The sequence below is a fragment of the Thunnus maccoyii genome, chromosome 1 (assembly GCF_910596095.1).
Source record: "Thunnus maccoyii chromosome 1, fThuMac1.1, whole genome shotgun sequence".
In the NCBI taxonomy this organism is placed as follows: Eukaryota; Metazoa; Chordata; class Actinopteri; order Scombriformes; family Scombridae; genus Thunnus; species Thunnus maccoyii.
The window spans coordinates 22097660-22123975 of NC_056533.1; the positions used below are offsets into that span (position 1 = coordinate 22097660).

At 37.7% G+C, this 26316-nt stretch overlaps 1 protein-coding gene across 2 annotated transcripts in view; it reads left to right on the forward strand.

The window, feature by feature from the left end:
* The window catches only part of galnt18b (UDP-N-acetyl-alpha-D-galactosamine:polypeptide N-acetylgalactosaminyltransferase 18b), an 84492-nt gene that overhangs the window by 22760 nt on the left and 35416 nt on the right, over nt 1-26316 (forward strand). For both annotated transcript variants that reach the window (XM_042418424.1, XM_042418433.1), the window contains exons 3-7: nt 13832-14027; nt 16393-16559; nt 23542-23725; nt 24754-24951; nt 25224-25338. In XM_042418424.1, coding sequence (XP_042274358.1) covers nt 13832-14027; nt 16393-16559; nt 23542-23725; nt 24754-24951; nt 25224-25338 — 860 coding nt within the window. The remainder of the gene's footprint in view (nt 1-13831; nt 14028-16392; nt 16560-23541; nt 23726-24753; nt 24952-25223; nt 25339-26316) is intronic.

Below are 26316 nucleotides of genomic sequence, written 5' to 3' on the forward strand. Positions count from 1 at the left end.
GAATAGACTGTCATGCCTGCTTTGATTTTGATTCATATACTGCCCCTCAGTCAAGTGTTTGTTTGCTAAATCGTGTGGTTTTATCTGATGAATTAAAATTATTCTCTGAAAAATTCAAAAGAAGCAAAGATACAAAAGATGGCAGTTCTATTGTTTTCACTTTCTCTCTGTCTCACTCAGATTTAGGGTGGCAATTTACAATTATTTTTAGTATCAGTTAATCTGCAAGTAATTTTTTCAATGAATTGATTCATCTATAAATTGTCAGAAAATTTGGAAAAAAATGCCCACAATTTCCTATAGCCCAAGGTGATGTCTTGGGTATTCAGTTTACAATCACATGAGTAATAGTCCATTTAAAGTCCAACTGAAAAAACTTTTTATCATCCTTCTTTGCAGTCAAAAATAATGTCAACATGTTTGTAAATGTATTGTTAATAGTTTTTTTATTTCAATTCTACATCAAAAATCGATGGAAATGAGTTCGATTTCAATCTTCGAAATCAAAAGTCTCCCAGTTTTTTCTCTCCACCTCGCCTACTTGTGCACGTCCAAAGAAAAGAAAACAGCATTTCAGAAACGACACAGCGTAACTGTGTAGCCTACAGCTGCATTACTTTTCGAGACACCATGGCCACTGCCATAGTCGGAGATGATGGAGAAACAACAGAACTGGAAAATCCTGCTTCCCTGAAGTCACTGGTGTGGCAACATTTGGCCTTTCACATGAGTTGTGTAAACAACAAACATGTCAGAAAAACTACTGTTTGTAGGCTACACTAAACACATCAGGTAATGTTAAAGCGGGAAATATATTGACAGATTCAAACATCCCAGATCAATAACTCATAAGCGTAACATTGTTAAAGTACAAACGACAGACTTTTCCTACCGTAGTAAGGTAGACAGCAAGCTACAGTCTACAGGCTTTTTGGTGAGGAAACTTATCGGAATCAGGACTCGCTACACAAGTGGATGGCGGAAGGGTATTTAATCAAAATAATGTAAAACTAGGAGGCACCATCATGAAATAAAATGATTTAATGTATAAATTTATTTTTTTGGTTTCTATTTTTTCTCAAAGGGCGACGCAGGACAAGTGATTTACAGAGCAGATATGTATGCTGTAGAAGACAAAAAACAGGTGGTTTAATTTCAGTTGGACTTAAAGAAAAATGATGATTAATCAATTATTGAAGCCCTATACACATGCATTGGTTTTCTGAAGTCTATTTTACTCATTGAAATATAGAGTATGAATGTGTTTTGTGAGCGTGAGAGTAATAAAACAGAACGTTTTGAATAGACCTACAGCAGATCTTAGACACACTAAAACATCAGAGTACATGCTTAAAAACACATTACACTATATCACAATAAACCTGCCTCTACACACACACACACACACAGTGTTTCAACATTACCTGATTTTGTTCAAAATTTGCAGTCATTTTTGGCCACTGTGGTTCTTTTTTTCTCATAAACTGCAATGTGAGTTTGAACAAAGACAGAACCTGTGTTTTCTGCTCAGTTCATGGGGGATGCTGAAATATTTCAAGGCTGCTGTTCTCATTTTCTTATTCATGCAGGTGTGCTATATGGGGTGGAAATGTTAGGAGGATTATAAGAGCCTGTGACTGACAGGGGCCCTAATTATTAGAACATTAGGTAATTTTTTTTTCAATATTAAATTATTAACCTATCATCATTAATAGAATATTGCATTTACAATGTACTACTTCTTTTCTTGTTTTTGGCAAAAAGTAAACATTCAGAGAGTCTCTGTATTGTAGGAGAGAAAAAAGAAAGGGAAACAGTATGTCACCCAATTTTTCACAAAGAAAGGTGGGTGTAGTCCATGAGTGATGGAAATTAACCTTTTAGCTTACTCCATTGTGAACTAGGCTACTTTTGCTCCCCTAACATTAGTTACTTAATATCCTCACAGAAAGTTTTGAGTGTTTTCATTTCGCTCCTCTATTAGCCGACATTTAATAAATGCAGGTGAACTTTTAGCAAGCTATTCATACAGAATCAGTTGTAGACAGCAGCCCTGTCTCCCCATCCCCATCCCCCTGCCAATGAACCAGACCTACTCCCAACTGAAGGAGAAGGTGAGCAGCATTATGTTGAATGACATGTCCGTTTAATAATTTGTTGAAATTTATTTTTTCATTATTATGAAAAGAAGAAAAAATGATTAAATCCTTTTCAATGATAAGAATTCAGACACTGTAATTATTTTTCCAAATGATGATCATTATATGGCCTTTTCATTTCCATTTCCATTTTATTTTCCATTTCCACTTTTACAGCTGCTCATTTTCTAGTTGGTGTGTATACTTATTTCAAAAATCTGCTGATTTTATTCTTTTGTTTGTTATATCATTCAATAGATGATAGTGTTCATTTGTTTAATTGATGTTAATGTATATTTGAGTTATATTTACTTTAAGTGATTCATTAATGTTAAGAGAATTTTCCATTCAAGAATTTTACCATTAAAATTACATTTAGACTGTAAAAGATGGCCTTTAGCACATTTCTTATAGAGTGTATCAGTCTTGCATCAAATAGTGAATTCTACTGTATGCAGAATGTTGCATGCATGTTGGCACAGTGTTATATTTTCACAGCTCACTGTCAGTAAATATTGTACTACAAGAGAGTTGCAAGCCTGCAAAGGCAGAGTTATTTAAAGCTTTGAATGGGTCAGTTGGGTTCTGGAGGAGTGGTGACAATAATTGTGCAGGGTTTGCCCCTGTATTCATGCATTTTTCTGGATGTTCTTGTTGTTTTGTGACTTTTTATTAACCATTTAAAAACCTTAACAGTGATCACAAGTCAGATGTTTTTCGGTTGGATAAAATCAATCTATCCACATTCAGGATGAAACTTAATGTAGTCCTGTAGTTCCAAATATCAGCCCCAAAAGTATGATGGGTTTGATGGAAAATAATAGGAAAAATAGGTCTGGATCTAAAAAATCCTGTGGTTATGTTCTAAAATATCTTTGCCCATGAATAATTGGTATTGGCTCAGAAAGATGGATGTCCTAAGTGATAGATTAATGATATTCCTTCTATGCCTCAGGCCACATCAGTTTATTTTTCTGCTTTCAGGTGAACGCTCTGAAATATTTTTGATTTATATCCAACACTGATGAGTGCTTTTCTGAGTAGGGGCAATACCCTAGACTCCAGTTTATAAAGAAAGCAACTCCCCCATAGAGGACAAATGATGTTAAACGAAGGGCACAGATATGACTTGCAAGATAAAAAGTGAAAAGATACAGCGAGAGGCACTTTTTTTCACAGTCCTGAAGAAGTCAGATCTGATAGCAGGCTATAGAAAAGGCATCTCAGATGACTGAATCTAATGGGATGACAAATACACTTTTTCAAGTTGAACAGTTTAAATAAGAAACGTGGCACAGGAGCAAAATGTCCAGAACTTGATATCAAATAATGCCGCCACTGTCTCGTAACATCCCCTGTTCTTCAAAAGAAGGCAAATATTGCAGCTAGTTGCTCAGATTTTGTTGGTGTTAATGACATTGAATTTCTAGAGGAGAGGATGAAAAAGCAGAAAGAAAGCTTTGTACCCTTCTGAAGGGCACAAGTGATTTCAGGCTTTAATGAGGAGAAATGAACAAAAGGGGTAGAGATGACAAAGGCTGCTGCAAGTAAACATGACCCTCCTCCTAAATTCTGCCACAGCATATCCCCTCTTGGGAATAAACAAAGAGAAAGACAAAGCTGCGCACCCTTCTCCTCTTTTCAAGAGGAAAATGTCAGTGTGACGTGCCAGCTCCTGATGCGTCCTAATGAGAGAATTTCCCCCTCCTACAGAGCCACAGAGGCCCATACAGCACCTATAGAGCGGTAGACTCAAACCCAGTAAACATGCTAATTGCTGATTAGCTGCATTTACTGTCAAGTTAGAGAGGACTTTAAGTGAGAGAGGAGTAATAGTATGTAATGTAACTGTGCTGTATGAGCATGCACAACAGTAAGTGTGCGAGAGCTGCTGTGTTCACACACAAGTATGTTCTTTGTAATACACTTTTACATGAGCGCGTAGGTAGATCAGTAGGGTTTTGGATGTCAAAAGTGCTGTGTTTTACAAAAAAAGTGACTATTCTCAGCTATTGAATAAAGTTGTTTACAGCGTTTAGTCATTTTATGAGTAAGTCATACATGCTCATATAATAATGTTCAGTCACAGGTTATTATCATCTTTTTACTCTGACTACAGGCCATCTAGAAGGTCGTTAAACCTGGATTAGCTCAACAAGCTGTAAACACAACATTAACATTATCTTCTAATAGAGTTTCACTGGTTTTCCCCTTGTATTCCAATTTCATTTTTTTCTTTAAATGATGTCTTCAGTATCACTTAACATAGAAACACAGGATTCTCCAAGATCATGTAACAATCCTATAGGTTTATATTATGACTGCCAGTTTAAATTATTTTTTTTTTCTGAGAAATCATGTTTTGTCTGTGATTTTGGCATGGTGGACAGCTAAGAATACTACAATACCCATAAGCCTCAGCTCAGCTCTTGCTATGGAGAAGAAGCCACGGGCGCGAATCAGAGCATAGTGAATTCAAAACGCTTTGTCGCTAAAGTTGTATACAGCAGACACAGTTGCTGAATTCACTCAGAAGTGACCCGGAAATTAAAACTAAACCGACTCACGGTGCAGATTCTAAAATCAGTTTTCTCAACATTGTAACCTTTAGCTTCCACCTGCCGTTAGAAGAACACGCGATAGGTGATTGGCTCTTTCTTGCCAAAATGCACCTTGGGAGCCATAGTTAACGTATACCCCAAAATTTTTATGTACATGGTCTTGTATCTTCGACTTTTTATCAAAGAACCAGATATTTTCTAATTCATTGTTCATCTTTTGTACTAATGATGTAACCGGGAGAGTTTCATACTGATCCAAGCCATAGAAGTGCTCAAACTGTAAGTCAAGTAATGTTGTCTATGGAAAAAATGAATGAGAATTGTTCTTCTGGAACTGGGGTTGCCTGAAATATCTCTCACTTCCCAACTCTATAAAGTTGTCAAGGCGAACGTGTTACAGGTAGCAAACAATGCCACCTTACACATCCAGTAGAGATGGAGCAACGTCAGAACCCTTATGAAGTTGCGTTTCATCTGACCACCTGATGAATGCATTTCCTCCTCTTAATTCTGTTTTGGTCTCAACCAACTGGTGAGGCATATATCTGGCCCTTTAGCTGCTAAATGCTTCAACTAACATTGTATACTGTTTGGTGCTGGGCAGGTAGCGTATAGTCAGTTCATCAGAGCTCATCTATTAAAACAGCTGCCTACTGCAAGTTTGATGAGAACAGTGAGAGTGAACCAAAACAAAGCAGAAGCTGCAGAACTGAAAGATGCTAGTGATAATTCACTGTGGGTTTGTCACTACAAGCAACACCTTTCACACTACACATTGTTTCAATTGTTAATATAAAACATAAATTAATGCAGCTTTAAATTTGATGTGATTACCAATTAAAGACGTTTTGTCACCAAGACTGGTATCATGTCTGTTTATGAAAAAGAGCTTTCACTGAAGGCCCAGTTCCCCTCACTTTCAAGTCTAGACTCGACCAGTTGGGAGATTTTTTCCCAAAGATATAAGACCTTTATGTTCCGGCTCTTATGGGACCTGAGTTATGATTTGAAGCCGTGATCAATTAAATCTTTAAATTGATTTCAAACCTCAGAGGCAGCCAGTGCCAGGTGATAAAACAGGAGTAATATGATTCTGTCATTTAGCTTCTGTTAGGAGCCGACTAGTCTTGCATAGGCAGTCCTATCTCCACAGCGCTGTGCCATTGCTGGAGAAATGTCTGGCTGCACCCCACTATCATTCTGCGATAGGAGAAAAAAATACTCTGGCTTGTTTGTATTCTTTAAACCAATCACAATCATCTAGGACAGCACTAAGCCCAGGATGCAGCGACCGTGTCCTTGCAAAATAGTGTTGGAGGAGACTTTGGCATTAAAATGGCTAAATCCCTGCAAAAGAAAATACCACATAAAACAGTAAAAGAAGTATGCTGACTATGTTACATGACTTTTACTGATAGAAAAGACAAACATAACTTGCCATTTTCAGCGTTTAGGTTGTTAGCTTTGTTGTTGTTGTTCTTGTCTCATGTAGCGACAGGGATTTTGAAAACAGTAACACACAAATAGTGGAAGGGGAGGAGAATGTTGCTTGAAATAGGCAGCCAGCGGCAGACTTATACCCACAATTTACATCCGGTGAAAGAAACTAAATCCTACTACTATTTTTTGTTTACGTAGAGGGGCAGCTTCCAGGGGCTAACCAATCAGAAGAGAGTGGCCTCATCAGGAGGTGGGCCTTAAAGAGACAGGGGCTAAAACAGCCTGCAGAGGCTGAACTGAGAGGCTGCATAAAGCGCCAGTATAAGACAAAATAAGGAGGGTTTTTTTTTTTACTGTAAATCATGCAAAGATATTCCAGCAGAGCTTCAGAATATAAATACAGACTTGGAAATGTGCATGATTCTTCCCCTTTAAACTCATGAATCTATGACTCAGACTGGACTCCCCTGAATCATATTCTATCTATACTTGAAACAACATCAGCCCCTTGCATTTTCTGAGCACAGGGCTCTTGCATAGCACTTTTGCAATATTAAGGCTTTTTTTCTTTGCTTACTTTAATGTCTGTTCAAGTTTCAAAATATACATGGAACCAGCTGGATGGAAATTGCCTTAATGATACTCTTATCTCCGCTGTTTCTCAACAATTCACACTACCGCTCACTTGAGGTTCAGGCGTTTAATGAGTGAAATCATGACCTTCTTCTCCTGTGTTTAAGGATCCGCAGGTGCGGTTTGGAGTGAGTCTTGGTGGTAGATATCTCTATTGATTGTTCAACCTTTGTGTCAGAAATGTTGTTTTTCCTCCTTTCAGCAATTCTTGTGGATTTTGAGTAAGTGGTGAAACACCCTCAAGACTTACCAGCAAATCCTGCTGCCTTTGATTTGCTTCAGTAGATATCCCATGACCAGACAACGCCTACATTTTCTCTCAAGTTTCACAGTTTTCCTATTTGCAGACTTGTTATATCTTTTATTTTTTTTAATCAATTAATGGCATTAAGATGACCAAAAAAGCCAGTCGGGCTCACACGTTAGTAATTGAAATAATATTTGAGACATTTCTTTGTTCAGCATTGTATATCATTTGTAAATACGATTTCTGAATTATGTGACCAAGACAGTATCCAGAGTGGAAAGAACTTAACTGACGACAGAAGCTCATCATGTAATAGGTGCTGCAGAGCATGTCTCATGCTTACAAGTCCAGTGTTAAACCATGTACTGTGTATCTACTCAGACATGGAGATATGTCAAAAAGTGAGGTTAGGGCTGGACGATATGGTTGAAATCAATATCACAATATTAATAAGAGAATTTTAGTATATCTATATATTGTAATATGGCAAATGTATGCAAAGTAACAGAAAAATCTAATTGATATTCAATGCAATGAACTATGTTCCATTATTAGGATTAGGAAGGATTAGGATTATATCTTCACATGTGTAAAACAAGAATTTAAATTATTCTTTTTGTTATAGTTTATCATTAAAATTTGCCAAGAATCATTAATTTGGACAACAGAATCACAATCACACCATATGTTCATGTAATCATAGGATTCAGCTGAAAATAAATACATTATTATTGAATAACACTTAACAAAACATCCCTTTACAAATCCTCACAAATGTACTTTCTAAACTGTAAATGATATAATTGTATTTTGAATACCTCAAATATTCATAATTATTATAATTATTGTAATTGTTAAGTAAGATAGCAAGTGAATTAAAAAAAATTCTCTAAAATCACAAGACAGGAATAGAAGCTCAGAGATTGACAGCCGAAGCTGTTGTTAGGATGTGTGCAGTCTGGAGCTGCTCTGCAGGAAAAGCACTTGACTGTGGTAAGTGTGCAGGGGATTTTCTGCGCTATTGTCAAAACTGCCTTGAACGTGAAAAGTTTTTAAAATACTTGCATCTCTTTTAGCTGACAGTTGCTTTGATATCAAGTTGTAGAAACACTGTGTGTCCTGAAATTTTCATGTGGATGATGAGACCTGTTTTTTACAGACTGTAGTGTACGTCAAGGTCTTCTCCTCCTTCTCAGTTGGTGTCAAAATGAATATACAATGAATACGTTGAAGGCACCGCAGTGTTTGATGTTTTGACTTCACAATTTGCTCTCACAATGACTGAGGATGCAAAACTGTCTGATTTAATTAGAAGATATTTACACGAGAGTGAAGTCAATGGAACAGACGAAGTACAAACTCCTTTTTAAATGGTTTTGTGTTGTCCAGGTCAAACAAGATTAAAACAATATTCTGTTGTCAATTTTAATTCGTATTGAAATACCAATGATTTCTACAGAAGAGGCCTATAGTAACTTCTTTGTATCTCTACATGTAATTGTGACGATCTTGAGTCAGGATCCAAGTAGACTCACAGGTCAGTCTCTGAATGTGTCGCTTACAGAGACTGAGGACAATCTCCCAGGTTTTGTTGTTAAAACTGGGTGGAAACAATTAGAGAGTTTTAAAAAAACCCAGCATAGCATTCCAATCCAAAGTCCCCTCATATTGGGGCGGTGACATGCAGTTCACGACAGAGGAGAATAGGGGGAAGAGCATCATTTCCAGTAAGGCATGTCCTTGACAAAATGTAAGGGGTGTAAGTTTGTTAGCGGCCTCTCTTACCATCGTTCAAGCAACTACCGTGTATATAGAAATCCCTAGACAGATTGTCTGGTATTGCAAGACTAGGATCCAAGTAGTTCTTTAAATTATTGAAACAAAATGCAGTAGCAAAGTGTAAAGATAGCAGAGAGAAGAAAAAGAGGTCCGAAAGCTCCGGTCATGGAGGTGGTGGACATTAGCACACCAGCTAGAATTGCAGCAGATTGTTGGATATTGGAGGTCAAATAAAACTGTTCTGAAATAGTGTGACTGTTTACACTAATAAGGATGTCCCTCCTCCCCAGGACTGAAATCTAATTTGTTAGTTTGTTTTACCTATATTTATAGTGTTTTAATGCTCATAGCAGTTAGAAAAAATGAATATATAAATGTAGTTGCAAGGACGAAACAAAAACAAGCAATAAGTATCTGAAAACTGATCGTGGCCACAATTTGACAGTTAACAGCATCTGATATGGAGCACAAAACTTGAGACCATGATTTTACCCCTTTCATTGATTTTAACTAAAGTTGTTAAAACAGCCAAATGCTTCCATATTTCCTCACAGTCTACAGTAGAGCTCAGCGTATGGAGATAAAGATAAAAAAAAATCAGGTCTACAGCAGTTTTAGCAAAAGTCTACATCTGTACCACCATGAGTTAGCATTTCAGGGAAGAGAGTTTCATCTCCAAGGTGTCAAAAATGATAATGATTTGTGTTTGAAATTCTAAAAATTTTCCTCTCCACAAGCAGGGAGGGGATGAAAAAATATAATTTGATAAAATCTCTGTGCATTGTGGGGTAGTTTCATCACTGTGGACTACCTTTTATGGGATTAAATTTAATAATTTAACAGATGCTGCTCTACCTCTGAATGTAAGTTCACTTAGGACCTGGAGGTTTGTTCTTACTTTTCAGTGACTTCTCTGTTAAGTGTCTGAGTTTGTTCATCAGCTTCTGTGTTAATAATAATGAACGTGTACGAATTCACAGTGTGTACATGTCGTATGTGTATATATTTTCCTCTGCCTCTTTCCTCTGTGACTGCGAGCAGACAGCTCTGAGTTGCCTTGCTGTGCACGCAGTGGAAGCACACTTAGTGCTGCACTCCACTCACGCCTGGAGTGCTGCTGGGAAGCTTTGGGAATACTTTCCCTATCTACACACACAAACACACACACACACACTAATATTTGCCTCAGGTATTTGGTTGTGCTTTACTTGAGTTAGCACCAAGGTTAGTTGGCTGAATGTGTACTCAGGAGGAAACCACTCTCCAAACACCAAGGTTACAGTATGTCACATGACCAGCGTGATGGAAAACAAGCCGTGTGACATAATCTCATATTTTTTTATTTTATGTGATTTATTTGAACCAATTACAGTAAGGTTGTCCAAGCATGTCTGACAGACATCTACTGTATGTGCATCAGTGAAACACATTACACACAATAAATTGCCAAGGTTACCCAGTCCAAACAACACCAACCTGCCCTAACCACTGCTTTAGGGATTCACCGCTGAGGAAACTGTCTCTGTAGGCTTAATTAATCACCACCACAAGCAGTCAAATAAAGAGGCCTTCAGGCATACTTGCTGGGATTGAAAGACTCAGAACTTTCATCCAGTTCTTAGTCTAATCACTGCGTTGTCTTATCAAGGAGCTGAGGAACTTTCCCTCTGCTTCACAGCAGTGAAACTTCAGCAACTGTGTGTTGAATTTGAGAAGTCACTGCGCCTCAGGCTCATACCGTTCACTGTGCACTGTTCTCTCAACTTAGATGTTGGCTGACTTTTTGAATTGTTACTGAATATTTTTAGAGCACACGTTTGTCATTGTGGACTGTAAAAGATGGATAACTGCGTTTGCACATTTGAGGACGCAGCTATTTCTTAATTAGCCACATGTAGGGCTATAGCTTCCAATAGTAAAATACGTACATTATCATTGGAATTACAGCATCTTGCTTTGTGTCAAGGACTCAAGCTTGTTCCATTAGTCAACCTCTGAGTAATAGTAACATTTCAAATTTAGAGCGAACAAAATACACCTACATCTACTGTATGATGCTCCTATGATCTAAACTCCTGTGAGACTAATTGAGTCTACAATCTAAAGGAAACAACAGTATCAAAGGAAAGTAATATTTGCTTTTTATTATGGCTGGGCAATTAGTCAAATTTTATTTTCAATTACGAGTTTGGCTTCCAACGATTATGAAAACAAGATAATTGAGATAAAATGATCATTGTGCCCCATTCCATTTCGTAATAATGCTCTGGATTTGTCTTGTGTTATAAATCCAGCGAATCTTGTGTCGGAGCAGCTGGACAGTGCAGTGAGAGACAGAAAGGCAGAGCAGAGCGAATGTGTCTGAATTTAACAAACAATAAAATGTTCAGCTGGAGACTTATTTAGACATCTACAGGCTACTTTGTTGTAGTTTCAGTCAGACTTTGGATGGTGTTATTTTAGATACGAGATACGCTTCTCTCCGTGTAATGATCTCTCCTTTCATGAAGCCGTTCAGCACAGTACTTTCTCCGTCTGCAGTCTGTTACCGTGCACATGCTTACTTGTAAAAAGCTGATTAGAAACCTGGTTACATGTATATATGGCAGAGAAATCTGTGTTCTCCAGGGAGTAAAATCTACCTGTGGAAACCAGGTTTCTCTAATCCCATACTCCCATTACAGAAAGCAGTTTTCTTGTTCACACGACAGTTAAGAAATCAGCTCTCTGGAGAAAACTGACTGTAACCTGGTTACTCAATTCATGTGCACTCAAGTGCAGGATAATTCAAATTTCTGTCAAACCTCTTGCTTCTCAGAGTATCATGATGAATGATCATTTTAGTATTGATCACTCTCCACACAACATGCATCTCAACAATCACTACAAAAATATCAATTATTTTGGTCTGTTTTATTTATATACTGCATGTTTTAATTTTACAGGATACAACTCTGTGACTAGCAGTACAATAATTGTGTTCCCCTTCCAAAGACATTGACTGTAAGCTCCTGCCTTCTCAGAAGCAGTTTTTGTTTTGTTTTCATCATGTAATCCCTTCACACCTGCCTCCGTATTGTTGTCTTAGTTCTAACTTGGCTGACACGGTTTGTCACTCGTATGTTCAACAATCTGCTCATGAATATTAACCTTTCCCAATCTGCTTAAAACACACACTCACTCACATACGCACACACGCTTAACCTTGTCCTTTGTTTACAGTCTTACTAGGGGCTCAAAGCCTTTTCCTCTCTCCCCTCTTTGGATCTTTGAGGCTTCTGAGTTTACTTTTGTTCCTCCTTATTTCATTTTACTTAAAAAAAAAATCATCAGTCTTGTTTTATTTGCCTAAACTCATTTATCTTCTTCCTGCAGTACTTCTCTGAAGCTTGAGAGACAAATACTGTATTAATTCAACTGCTAAACAACAGAAAAACCCGATGCCAAATAATAATTAAAGGTATCGATTTACTTCTAGCTTCCTTTTCCTTTAACTCTGAGAAAGAAAGCAAAACAGTTTAATATGTCTGGTTGGTTGTGAATTATTCTTGATAACCTCAGTCTGTTGGCAGTAACGAATAGTACTGAAGCTTTGTAATGAAATAAGTCTTTTATTATTGTTGTATGGCCTCAATATGCTGCAGGGGACTGATGCTTCTTTTAATGAAATTATTAACAGATGACAGCAGAACCAGTTTTCATTGGATTTCATTTTCTGCTGATTAGGACATTTTAATTAACAATATGCCATTATTATCCATGACATGGAATTCAGTTTCATGGAAGTCATTCTCACTGAAGTAAATTATTACATAAGGTTATGTTAGGTTATGTATGAGGTTAATCATTTCCTGAGAGACACTGTTTGCTGTAGTATAGTATTTTTTACTTAAGCAACTCATCAATACAGCTTACAGTTTTTTGTCACCAGATGAAGTGCACATGAAATCAATAATTTCTCAACTTCACCGGGTTACCACTAACCTCTCACCTGCACCCCCATGTTTTCACAGATCATAAATATCTCTGTGATGTTCAATAACATGAAAGCACTGCAATATTCACACCTGACTATGGAACACTATTGAATCTCTGCATAATGTCCCAACAGGTACTATCATGGAAATGGATTTTACATTTTTATTCATGGTGTAAGAAATATGGCTACAGATGATGCTTTGACTTAGATTTCAGAGATATACACTGTAATCATGCAAGTTCCGCTGGAAAACCCTCATTCTACAGTATATTCTTCAAGATGATATCCCTTCATTTTTATCTTCTTTATATACTGTAGGTTTTGTATGTAAGCCACTTGCCTGTTGGTAAGCACCCTGATTGTTAAACTCCTCTAAAGTGCATTAAAACCTTTTGGAAGCAGCGCAGAATTTTGAGCAGATGCCACCGATGTTTTATGGAGTCTGGGCATGAACTGAGTCTATCAATGAAAACCACGCGCAGTGGTTTACTGTTTGTTACAGTAAACTTGTGATTGTGAAATGTCCATTTGCTCTCAGTGCTGTCAGTGCTGCTCTGCTATGAAATGAGTCAGACCCACATTCATTTTCAATCCTTCAGTCTTCAGCTCAAGAAACACAAGTGCAGTCTTCTCACACTATTATCACCTAAACAAAAAAAAAGATCAAACCATGCCTCTTGATTGATTAGCTTCTGTGTGTGTGGGAAATTAGTTTTATTTTCTCCTCTCTGTGGAGGTCAAAGAGCAAGGTCAGCTGCAAAACAGCCCATCGGTTGCTAGTAGGGATTGAATCTTTTGTTCAAGGACACTTAAGCTTGTCGTCATGGATCAGTCTGTTGAAGGTTAGCCATTCAGTCTCTTTAAATAACTGTCCACCCTTCACCTAGTAACGGACATTATATCATGAGGAAAACAGCATTCATCACAGTAATTATATTAGCTCTATAATTTTTCCCCGTTCCTTAAATGTCATCTTACGGACAACCTTACCCACAGGTTGAGAAGCTGTGGCTTAGACAAATATTCATGCCATTTGTCTTCCTGTGCCTCCTAGAGACTCCAGGGAGGGGAGAGGACAGTCAGGCGGACACATCATTCTCTGACTCGTCGCTGTTCGCTCACTGGGGTCAGGAGCTCGCCCCGGACAACCGGCGGGTGGCGCTGAAGATGTTTCAGTACTACGGCTATAACGGCTACCTCAGTGATCGCCTCTCTTTAGACAGGCCAATACCAGACCTCAGGCCTGATGGGTAAGACTGCAGAGAGAATATTGAAATATTATAAAGTCACTTTTATAGACTACTAGCGCACTAAACTGCCTCCTAGTAGTTGATATAAATCTATGAAGTAGCCCAGACTGACACTTTGAATTACAGATATTAAGTCATGATCCCAAATTTTGTGCTGCTGTAAATCAAGTGTACTGACCTGACACTAGTGATATACCAATTTTATTGTGTGTCACAAGATTCTGTTTCTCTCTGTTTCTGAAAAAATTACTCAAAACAATTGAGCTATTAGCGTCAATTGATTAATCAATTAATTGGCTAATCATTGCAGTTCTTATTCCTTTATCACAGTCTATCAAATTTTATATTGTGATATGTACATTTTCTGGAAAACCTATTGATAAAGTAACCAGACAGGAAATGAAACACCTGATCAATCAAGGTAAAAAAGGAAGAAATCATTTAATATTGCCATACACTGATTTACAACACTGCCTTCAACATTTCATACACTCAGAGATATTAAAGGTGTAGCCACTATGGTGTAAATAGTCTCACTTAGTTCTGCAACTAACAATTTAATCATATGGCAATAAAATGTCACAAAATTGTGAAAAATTACCATTATAATTTCCCAGAGACCGATATGTCATATTCATATTGCTTGTTTTGTCCGACCTCCAGTCAAAAAACAGAAAATTGGGTTTACTATTACAGTATATATGATTCTTCTCATTTGAGAAGCTAGAACCAGCAAATGTTTGGCATTTTTGCTTGAAAATTGACTGAAACAATTAACCACTTATCAAAATAGTTGGCAATTGAATGTCTGTAAATGTATCATTTCGGCTCTAGTCTCACTGTACACAGTATATATCTTCTTATCACTTTTTTACACTGCTGTTCTGGACTGGTTTTTTTTTTTTTTTTGCTTACTTTTCTGTAATAAACAAAGGAACTCCTGAGGCACTTGCCACGCTGAAAAACACATTGTTGTTCCCTCTCAAACACTGATTGCCTCTAATTGATAACCAATGAAGAATTAATTTTGCCTACAGCATCCAATGCAACTACCTGCTGCTGAGTTAATGATATTATGGAAGCACACACGGTTTGTACAGGGCTTTATAAGAGGTTATTCTTACTGTAAAAGTCCCTGCGGCCACCTGGCAGCTACATGCTTTCCATCTGCATCCTATAAATTAAAGTACATGTGCATTTTCAAGACCTCATACATTTACTCGTTTAGTATCAGCACTTTGATTAAGTCTTGGACAAAAGGAATCTCAATCCTGCAAAGTGAATACACCAACATCTTATCAGGGAATTGTTAACATCACACTGGTTGGCTCTGACTCGTGTCTTTTTTATACAGCTTTCATGTTCACATCACCAAGGTTACAGGCAGAACACAAGGTGACATCCTGGTGCGAAAGTTTACACAGCTCAAAGATCTGCAGGGCATTTTCTCTGCTGCACGTCACCAAACACCCTTCAGACCATCCGTTCCCACTAATACCGGCTCTGTACACTCATCCAAAACAGTTTCAGGGGATACATTAATCACGCATTTTGCATTTGTGTTTTCCCTGCACATTTCCCAGAAGAAGTGCCTGAGCCATGGCATGCTGTAAATACAATAGTCTTTTGGCTGGGATAAACAACATGATGTGGTAATAGTGATTGGATTTTGTTAAAATGTGATACTGGCATGTAAGAAAGATCACAATCCCAACAAAATCGACTCTGTACAATTAAATTAGTCATCACATGGGGGTTATGGGCAACATTTATAAACAGTTTTTAAACCACAGGTCACATACGGTTATTGTGGGAATGATTGTCTCCAACACATTGATGTCATTATACACAGAAAAAATGATTTCCACAATTAATTCAACCTAAAAGGGACATTACCTGCAGCTTATTGTTCATATATTTACACCTGCTCCCTCTGCATTTCCTGGAAACAGACACTTTCCTCATGAGAGAGGAGGCTGGACTCCCCTATGAAAATGTCAGCATGTAATGACAGGAAACTGTATTTTAAAAGAGACAGAGAGGAGCTTGATTGATGTCAGACCTCACCACGCTACCTATAATTTATTCCTCCTAAAGAGATCTCTTTTATAACTGCATTGCAGGTGCACCACTGTTGCAGCAGCACTCTATTGTTAAATTTCCAAAAATCTGCAGGCCATGAAATGGTGGCTCTGCCAGTGTTTACACCTTGATTCATAAAAACAAGGTCCTGATATAGACTGCAAAGTGTCTGAGTTGACATGAAATCTGACATTGCCCTGCTCTTGAAGAAACAATGTCAAATTTATGTGCTAATCCTTCAGACAAAACATGGCCTCACCAACAATTTATTTGTTCTCCACAGGTGCAGAAACATCACTTATCCTTTAAACCTCCCTCAAGTGAGCATTGTGTTCATTTTTGTGAATGAAGCCTTGTCCGTCATCCTACGGTCCATTCACTCTGCCATCAAAAGGACGCCCTCCCACCTTCTCAAAGAGATAATCCTGGTGGACGACAACAGCAGTAACAGTAAGCAGCAGCATTTCATACTACAGCAACTGACCTTTCACTAAATCCCTCCCCAAACAGTGATTGTCGAGTCATAGCAACAATAAATAAATGAGTACACCTGACCTGTCTACGTTAGCTTTTCCAAAAGCAAAAACACAAGAGAAAAAGTGTAAGAAATGGATTAAACTTGTGTTAATCTCTAGGCTGCAACTGTTAGCATGTCCAGCTAACTATCATACTACCTACAGTAGTAACTGAGTGTTACTTGGAAGGCCATGGAGCACATCATAACTACATTAGTTTGAAGGGTCACATTAAAAAAGCCCCATTCAAGATTAGCACATCCAATGTGTAATATTTCCCCACTGTATGGAAGCTAGATGCTGTCAGAGTACAATAACTCTAGCTGCTTTGTCTGGTAACTTGTTGGATTTATAGGAAGCTTAGCAACCACAGCCATCGTTACCCAGTTATGTTTGCCAAACACAAGTTTTTTTCTCTTATAATGTAAAAGAGAAAACATACTGTTACATATGTTTACACACCACTATCCACACTGAAAATATGAACTACGAACTAAGTAAGTAAACTGAAGAGCTCTACATAACAAAACAAGAACAATTTCATGTCCTCTACATGGATCATCACCTGGTGAGGATGCTGACTTTTTACTTGGTACATGTAGCTTTAGCTTTTAACACAATGTCATATATGCAGTCAATCATGTGCACATCCAAGAACCCTTTCACAAGATTCTCATTTTAAAACAAGTCAGCTGGAAACATTAAAAAGACTACAAGCTGCTTTTGTCTACCTTTGTGTGAAATCAAGGGCTCATTGTTTCAAATGAGAGTCAAATCTGACACCATTATTATTGTAGCTAAGGGAGGCGGGGCTTAGAAAGTCATTTTCAGCGGTTCTGTCTAAGTTTACATATTATTGCTTCATGTGTGGAGAGATCTGAATCTGTGAAATGTTTTCCCCTCTGATGGCCTCCAGTCTCCTTTAGTGTTTTAATTTGGGGTTGTGTTGACTGGATTTCACAGATAGATGAATAACACTAATTAGCTGCAGAGCCAGGATATTTGCCTTGAGGCAGATAGCTATCCAGCAAGGTGATGAATGTTTGCACATATCTTGTCGGCATTTGCAACTCTAATTCTTACATCTGCATGCATCGGAAGTGGTGTAAACAGTGGCAGGTCGAAAAGATATCCAATATATGCTGACAATGTCTAACTGCTGTTCGCTTATTACTGAGATGTCTGATGTGTGAGATCACTGATGATGAGGTAACTCTCGCCAGCCATGCAAGGCAGAAGTGATAGACTTGAAGTCACCTGTGAAGAGTAGACTCAGTAATTTACAGTGCAAGATTTAACTACATTACAAAGGCAGAAAGCAGGCCATAAAATCTAATGATACTGTGCCAAGGTCATTTATAGGCAATGCACTTTTTAAATGAGCTGTGCTGCTTGTAGGGGCAATCAACATGGGAAATACTGGCATTGGGAAGAATGTTTACCAAAGTCAATAATGCAAAACATATAGCGTGGCCTGTAGGTTGCTGGAACAAAATATAGATCACTGTGGTATGTCTTTGTAAGTCACTATCTCAATATGCTGGGATAAAAATGATTCCTCTCCTTCAGGCTGTTATTGACCAGAAAGTTGAATGTAACCAAAGTTATCTCTTGGTTCTGGTGTAAAGGTGAAAACGCAACACTTGCTCTCACACCTCAAAGCACAGAAGGATTAACACATCACAAACCATAAACATTCATGTGTCATCACTTAATTGAGAGCGAGGGAGCAGTCCCCTTTAGCTCCTTCAGGCACCCAAGTCACGCATTGACATTTTGCTGATGGCATTTCACCCTGTTTGCTTGAGCACTCTGTCACACTGCCACCAATGAGCCGGGTGTTGTCATTATCACAATGACTGAGAATCTTATCTGTACTAAATGTCGTTAGCCTGCTGACCCGTGATGTCGCCAAGATTGTTGAGGGAGGTCAGCTAACCTCTCAGGCATCCACAGCTTTACATGAGTCATCCACCAGTGTCACAGCTCACCTCCGAGAGACATTAGTATGCAGGAGAATGTGTAGCCATCAAGGGAGAGAAGGGCAAAATGACCTAGCTGATTCCTCCTTAATTGGATAATGTCCCAAGCTGTGGCCTGAGAAAGACTTGTCTGTGTAAGAGAGGTTTTTGAGAAGCGCCTACTTATTAGACAGGCTATCAGAAGACTTGTGATTCCATACTTTAACTTAGATTATAATACCAAGCAGTCTTGTATGTATGCAAGGGTGAAGGATTTTGAGATGAGCAGCAAAAGGTAGACAGTTGAAAGAATGTAATCTGTTTTTGTGGTGTCTGTGCCAGTTTTCTGTCTGTCAGAGCCCTCTGAGTCAGCTTCATCTCATCGAGGAAAGTCCTTAAGGTGCTCATCAAACAGTCAATTAATTAATCCTTTGTTTAAAGAGTTAGTGTCATTGTGATTAAGGCTCCAACTAATGGAGCATTATCGGCCAGTCTGACAACTATTTTCTCAATTAATCAATTAATTATTTGATCTGTAATGTCAGAAAAAAAGAGTGTTCATGAAAGCTGTTTTTTCACTTCAAAACTTTAAGAACTAAACTAAAATACTAAATACTAAAATATCTCTGTTCATGGACTAATCAGTTAGTTTAGATTAAGATTCTTTTTTTGAAAGAGACATTTGTATTAAGAAGCATTTACAGCAGCTGACAATTAGTCTGATCATCAGCCAGTTGCACCAGCTGTTCGTAAGTTTAAACTTAGCCTAGTTATAACTTTAATGTTGACTAAGTGGAGATTTAGGCATCGCTAAATTAAATTCGGTTGCACCACACAATAGTTCTTATGTAGAGATTAGTTGTTGCTAAATATTTACACCTACTAACTAGTGTGCATATCTGTGACATCATAACATAATTACACATACAAGATTTTTAAAAAATCAAAGTAAAGTGAATGACTAACTAACTTGCTATATCATTATATTTTTAGCTTTTTTTTAAGCATTTTTTTTCAAGCAGCTCAATATGCATCTAAATGCACCTCTAATATTAAAAAACTATTTTATGCAGGCTGTTACATAGACTGTGTAACTGAAGTGTCATGAATAGAGAGATGATCAAGACACTGGAATAAACTCCATATTGTTAACTCTGTCGATTTTGACAAAACAAAATCAATCTTAAATAATCAAGTTAAGTCATTTAGAATAAAAACAAAAGAGAAGGAGTTCCCTGGTCAGTGACTGGTCATTAGGTTTGCACATTCACAGCTCATTCATGTCTCTAGCTGATGATTGTTCCAGTCAAGTAAGTTTATTTTATCTTCTGGCCCCTAAAACTGTTATTTTTGGAAGTTATGTTACAGCTTGTGATGCTACAGTAATTTCCTGTTTACATGGTTGGTTGCCTTTTATTGGACAGTGCTTCAGATGTGTCCTTGCAACTGATTTATACATTACTAAAATCTTTACTAGCTAACACATTTTTAAGTTTTAATAGTGCAACTTGGTTTTAGTAAATCACTAGTGTGAAACTAGGTAGTATTTAGCAGAAATTTAGGAAGGTCTTACACATAAACTTGGTGATGGATTTATGAGCAGCTGTTGCAACCCCGTCCACATCCTGTGGCTTGCTTCCACTCTCTTTGTGAGTGATGTGGCAAAATGTGGATTCAGTCAGTGGTTCAGGTGTCCAGAGAAGTCCATGCAACCGTTAAAAAACAGTTTGATATCCAGCAACCAGTCTCTGCAGGTTTAGCCAATGAAAGCTGGAGGGCACACAAAAGCTGGGAAAACATCAGCAAAAACCAACAAAGCTGAGTTTACAGTATGTACCGCCAACTATAAAATACATGCAGTGCACATTTGTTCTGGAACTTAACTAACGAGTTTGAAGTGTTTTTAACAAACTGTCAGTGGACCCAGGGTTTGGATACGAGACTGGTGGAATTGTGGAGGAAGAAAGAGAGTAGCAGTTGGATATTTTAAACACAGATTTTCACAACCACAGAGTTGTGTACGGAGAAATTGCCAAGTGGTGTGGTGAAAACTACACAGCAACTGTGAGACCTGAATCCATGCCGATTTGCCATCTGCTGTGCAAGCAGTAGCGCCTGCATAGTGATAAATGTTGCCTAATTTGAACATTCATTAGGGGAAAATTTTGAGCCTTAGACACACAAGCTCAGTTCAGAAACAAATGACAAAATGATCATGCAACTGCAGATCCCTCATCAAAGGAAACAATTACTAAAATCCCATCTTTCTATAAAATATCCTTTGCTTTATTATGCATAGAGCTACATATCTGAAGCTGACAACAGGATTTTGAAACCAAGTTAGGCTTAAACAGTTTTAAATAAGGAATAGTTTCATAGTGTGTTATTGTGGATTTATTCAGGAAGTTATACACAGTTTCACCCAGTGTTATTTTGTCATATCTCACTGAGGATAGAATAGAAATGAGCTACATGGCGTGTTCACTATATTGCCACTCACCATTAGCTTTGCCTTTTATCTTCTGAGAAAAACCTTGAGTGTTTACTTGTTACATTGCAAATGTGTGACAGGATTTACTGCATGACTGCACCATGGTGTTAGAAACCTGTTTGCTTGTTGTTCCAGTCCAGCTCCATCCCAAAGCCCATTGCTTTCCAACAGAGCTTCATCATGATATCACTCCCTGAAAGATTGATGACTGTTGGCCATCAGCCATTCCTGGTGTAATGAACTGTGCTTTATTATGATTTGTTATGAGGCATAACACATCGTCATTCTTATTTTCAATTCACGCACACATCAGAATGTCTTAATTATTGATGGGTTAGGAATTATTATAGATACTGTAATCTGTTAGAACGTCAGCTGCAGCTACTCAAATGAATAACTACAATAGCTTTCTTATAGGTAGAATTAAAAATCTAAAGTGAAGGGATTTCAAAGCTCATTTTTCTACTGAATACACTTGAATTAGAGTTTCTTTACTCTTGCCTTTATGACCTAGAGTCCCTTTAAGTTCTGGATATCTAACAAGGAGAGCTGCAGACTGTTCTGAGTGGTAAATATTGTACTGAAGAATCATATATGCACCATAGAGCATACAGTGTGATTATTCAGCCCCAGAATTGTTTGTCTGGTGTGAAATATCAGTACTTTTCTGTGTCTCAAGGACCAACATCCACTGAGATAAAAATTGAAAAATCATTTTTATGAAATGTTTGTATTTACTTCCTCAGCTTCCCCAAACTTGCCCAAGGAAATGTTTAGACAAATTGAGGTAATCAGACAGTTTTGAGAGTTTTTTTGTCTGTTTGTTTTGGTAAGAATACTGAACATTTTCTTCTTTCTTCTGACATAAACAGCCATAACAGTGAGCATTCAGTAATATATTGACTTGTGACTCATTCAAAATTGGCACATGCTTTCTTGAAATTATGTTACATTGTTATATTTTTGTGTACCAGAAAAATCCTTAAATAAATAAATATCCTTAAGAGGAGGCTTATGTTAATTTTTATTAAAATTAAAAGACCATAAGTAGTTTATTTGTATCTACAGTGCATCCTTATGTATGAATATGTGAGATGCATTACGTCTATTCTTGCAATACTGTGTCTGTATTATACTTGTGAATTAGAAGAAATCGATTGAAAAACCAGGCTGATATTCCTCATATGGGTGAAGATAATTACTGCTTACTGTAAAATCATATGTTATTATATATTCTTGAATTTTATATTAAAATTCACTGTTACATAAGCAGTGCCATGATTTAATATGCTTGGAGACATGTTTACTAACAGGTGGCAACATTAACTTTCAAGCCAAACAAGCCTGTATTCGCTGTTTGCCCTGTAGGTGAAAATATGGCTCCTGGAATTTTTTTAATTAATTACATTTCACATTAAGATAAATCAATTTATTTCCATATGCTGTTGTGCCAAGTATGTGGTGGGATTTTACAGAATCTGTACAAAAAGTGCTGCTTCAATCCTATTTTGTATAATTGATAAAGTTGGGTCTCATGTTGTGTCTCCAGTGGCTTCATACACTTTGTAATCAGATTAACTTCTTCTCTAGTGTAACTTTTCTAGTGTTGTTGATTTGGAAAATCCAACTTTTTTCAGCTTTATAAAATGTCTCACACTGCTTATACTGAACCCAGGCAAAGCACAATTTCACGACCACCACTTACAACCGCTCCCCATTCCCTTTATAAGGCACCAGCGGTTAAAAGTGAAATGGTGAGAACACAGCCTTAGGTGATTTATACAAGGGATGATGAAACACCGAGATGAACATTTTGTTTTTTCCAGATTTATTTGGTCTATACAGTATCTAGTTGTGATATAAAGGGCCTTTACCTTTTTTAAAGATATGGTGATCATCCCACGTTTCATTTATGTGGCTTAAAAGTGATTCTAGTTGAACCACAAGGGGAACCTATACATCTTAATAATTCATTGTATTTTCAAGAATATTAGAAGCCATACTGCAACCACTTATAATTTGTGGAGAGAACTTTAATATACTTTTCTATGACTCGTTTATCTTGCAGAGTATGACTCATACAGTATATAACTCAGGTAATAATGGAGGTAAACTTTGAAGCCAAACATTAAATCGGCTGGAATTCCTCCATTTCATCACCCCATATTTTAAAAAGCATTGCAGACTGAGTCCTCAATATTGCAATATCCCGTTATGACTGGTAAAGCCCCGTGGAGGTCTGCAGTGCTGGCTCAAGCAGCTGCCTCTTTGGTCCAGTGATCAAAGCAATGAAGCGTGCGTACGTTTGGCTTCCTACCAATGAAATGCTGCTCACCAGAGGAGGACATGACGGCGTCTTGTGGGTGGAAGTTTGCTCACAAGTAGCTCTCTTTTTGCTCACCTGTCTCTTATGGGATCTTCAAAAGCTCTTCAGATGTTGAAATTCATGTGTGTGTGTGTTGTAGATGAGCTAAAGGAGAAGCTGCAGGATTTTGTGTCTGAGACTAACAGCCAACGTCCAGGATTCATCAAGATGGTGAGGCATGCCAAGCAGGAGGGTCTGATCCGGTCTAGAGTGAGCGGGTGGAGGGCTGCCACTGCGCCAGTTGTTGCCCTGTTTGATGCCCACGTTGAGTTCAATGTTGGCTGGTGAGTCACTCATACACAGCTCAACACACGAGCACTGGTTCTTGAGTCATATCAGTCTGTGTGGGTTTACTGACAATAATTTCATTTAAAAACAAATACTCCAAATTGTCTCTTTTTCTAGTGGCTGTATTTTAATTTCCAGAGGTGACGTCTTCAAATGTCTTTTTTTGTGCGACCAACAGTCCAAAACCACAAATACTCTGTTTACAACCAGAAAAGCATCAAACCTCACATTTGAGAAGCTGTAACCAGCAAATATTTGGCATTTTTGCTTAAATATTACTAAAATGATTATTTGATTTTCAAAATAGTTGCTGAATAATTTTCTGCTGATTGATTAATTGTTGCAACTCTACCGTATTCTGTGTCTGTGACAAACCATTCATATGATATGATACTTACAGCTCACTCTACAGCAAGTACAGCATTTTGAGTGTGAGCTCACAACAATCACTAATCTGCAAGAGTACTCCACTGGACAACTCTTCACACTCTCTCAAATCTGTAATGAGAATCTCAGCATCATCCAAAATTTCACTTTCATTGAGATAATGTGGTTTTAAATCCTCATTGTGCAAGTGGCATCACAAGAAATACTTGTACTTTAAATGTGTAAACTGGATCTGTTGTCTTGATCCAGACATGGACTTATTGAAATGATATGATACATATGTCCTTTCTTTTAGTTGTCATACATCTTGTCATACATGTTTGTCATGTGTTTAGAAGGGGAGCATAAAGAACTTTATATTAACATATTCATACACACAAATACACACACACAACAGTAAATGTATTGTTTAGTTTTTCCAATTATAAGTGTTTGTAAGTGAATAAACATTTTATTTGGCATTTTTATCTCCCCACAATCCCCCAGAAATCATTTCCATCCATTTATCAGATGGAAATAACGCTTTTTTGGTCTAATAAATTGAACTGAATTCATCTCCTGAAATAGTTTTTTAAAAAAACAAGGCTGTCAAAACAAATACTCACAGTGGAATTACTTTCTGTCTCCATATTTAAAGGGCTGAACCCATTCTCCAGAGAATTAAAGAAGACAGAACCCGCATAATCTCCCCTTCATTTGATAACATCAAGTATGACACGTTCGAGATTGAAGAGTATCCGCTGTCTGCTCAGGGCTTTGACTGGGAGCTGTGGTGTCGCTACCTCAACCCACCCAAGTCCTGGTGGCACAAGGGCAACAAGAGCGCTCCCATCCAGTAAGTGAACACTGCATCTTGCCAGTCCAAATCAAATAGTTAAACAGTATTTATTAATTCAGCATATTTTTACCTGACATTAAGTAAACAAATGTCCAATCCACTAAGAGGGTAATTCATGCAGCATTCACGCACAAATTAGATATTGTGCAAGGTCACATTCTTCTTCTTTTCCCTGCTGTCACTATAGCAACTGAGCCAAGCTAACATTACCTGTGCAGTAGACAGCAACAGATAAACAACTATGATCTTCATCTTCTTTAATCCCTCAGGAGCCCTGCCCTGATTGGTTGCTTCGTGGTGGATAGGCTGTACTTTGAGGAGATAGGTTTGCTGGATGAAGGGATGGAGGTGTACGGGGGAGAAAATGTGGAATTGGGCATCAGGGTGAGTAATGATTTCACTCCCTGTGGCCATGGGCCATTGTTCAACCAGGTAATGTGCTTAAAATTAACTATGATAATGACACTTTATGGTTGTTGGGAGCAAGGTCACAGAGAGTCTCACTCTCTCACTTTATGTGGCTTTTAGCAATGCTGTTTGTGCATTTATAAACTGTGTAGAGGTGGAGTATCAGAGAGTAAATGGAGTTGAGACGTTGACATTCACATTAATGGGTTTAAGGCTGGGGTTATTTTATGTTTTTCTTATTGTCAACAAATTCCATAAAAGACCATTAACGACATTAGCTTTCTGTCTGACGTGGTTCCAATGCAGGTAATAAATAACTGTAAACAGTCTGTGAGAGCATTGCTGTGGTTTGCAGTCTGTTAATGCAATATTGTACAAAACAGGGTGAACAATAAAGACTTCTGCTTTTTAGTGCATTAATGTTTCCATTTGCTCACTGTGCACATTCGCACAGTCAAAGTTGATTAAGGATGAACTCTGAATCGGGAGTCCACAGGAATGGGCTGATAAATCACACAGAAAATGGAGAAGTATCCTTGAATTTATCATTGCATGGACTTCATTTGAAGTGAATGGGCCAATACGACAAAAGTGTCATGTGACCGTACCTTCAGTCTGTCTCTCAATATTTTTCTGTGGGACCTAGGCCTTTAAAAATAGGTAGGGAATATATACTTTAAATGGGATATATCATGCTTTTTGGGATTTTCTGTTATTTATGGTATGTTCGTTTGCAATGTTATCTTTACTTCCTCTTCAAGATGACTTCAGTTGGCGCACACCCACAAACAGCCGTCCATTCAGTAGCCTTTGTTGCTAAGTTGTTCACGTTGTTCACTCACATATTTCTGATCGGATTTGGGCTTGAACAGGTACGAATATATTTTAGAAGTTTATATTTTGAGTAGAGACTGGGAAAAATAAGTGAAATCTGACTACTACTGTTTGTTTACG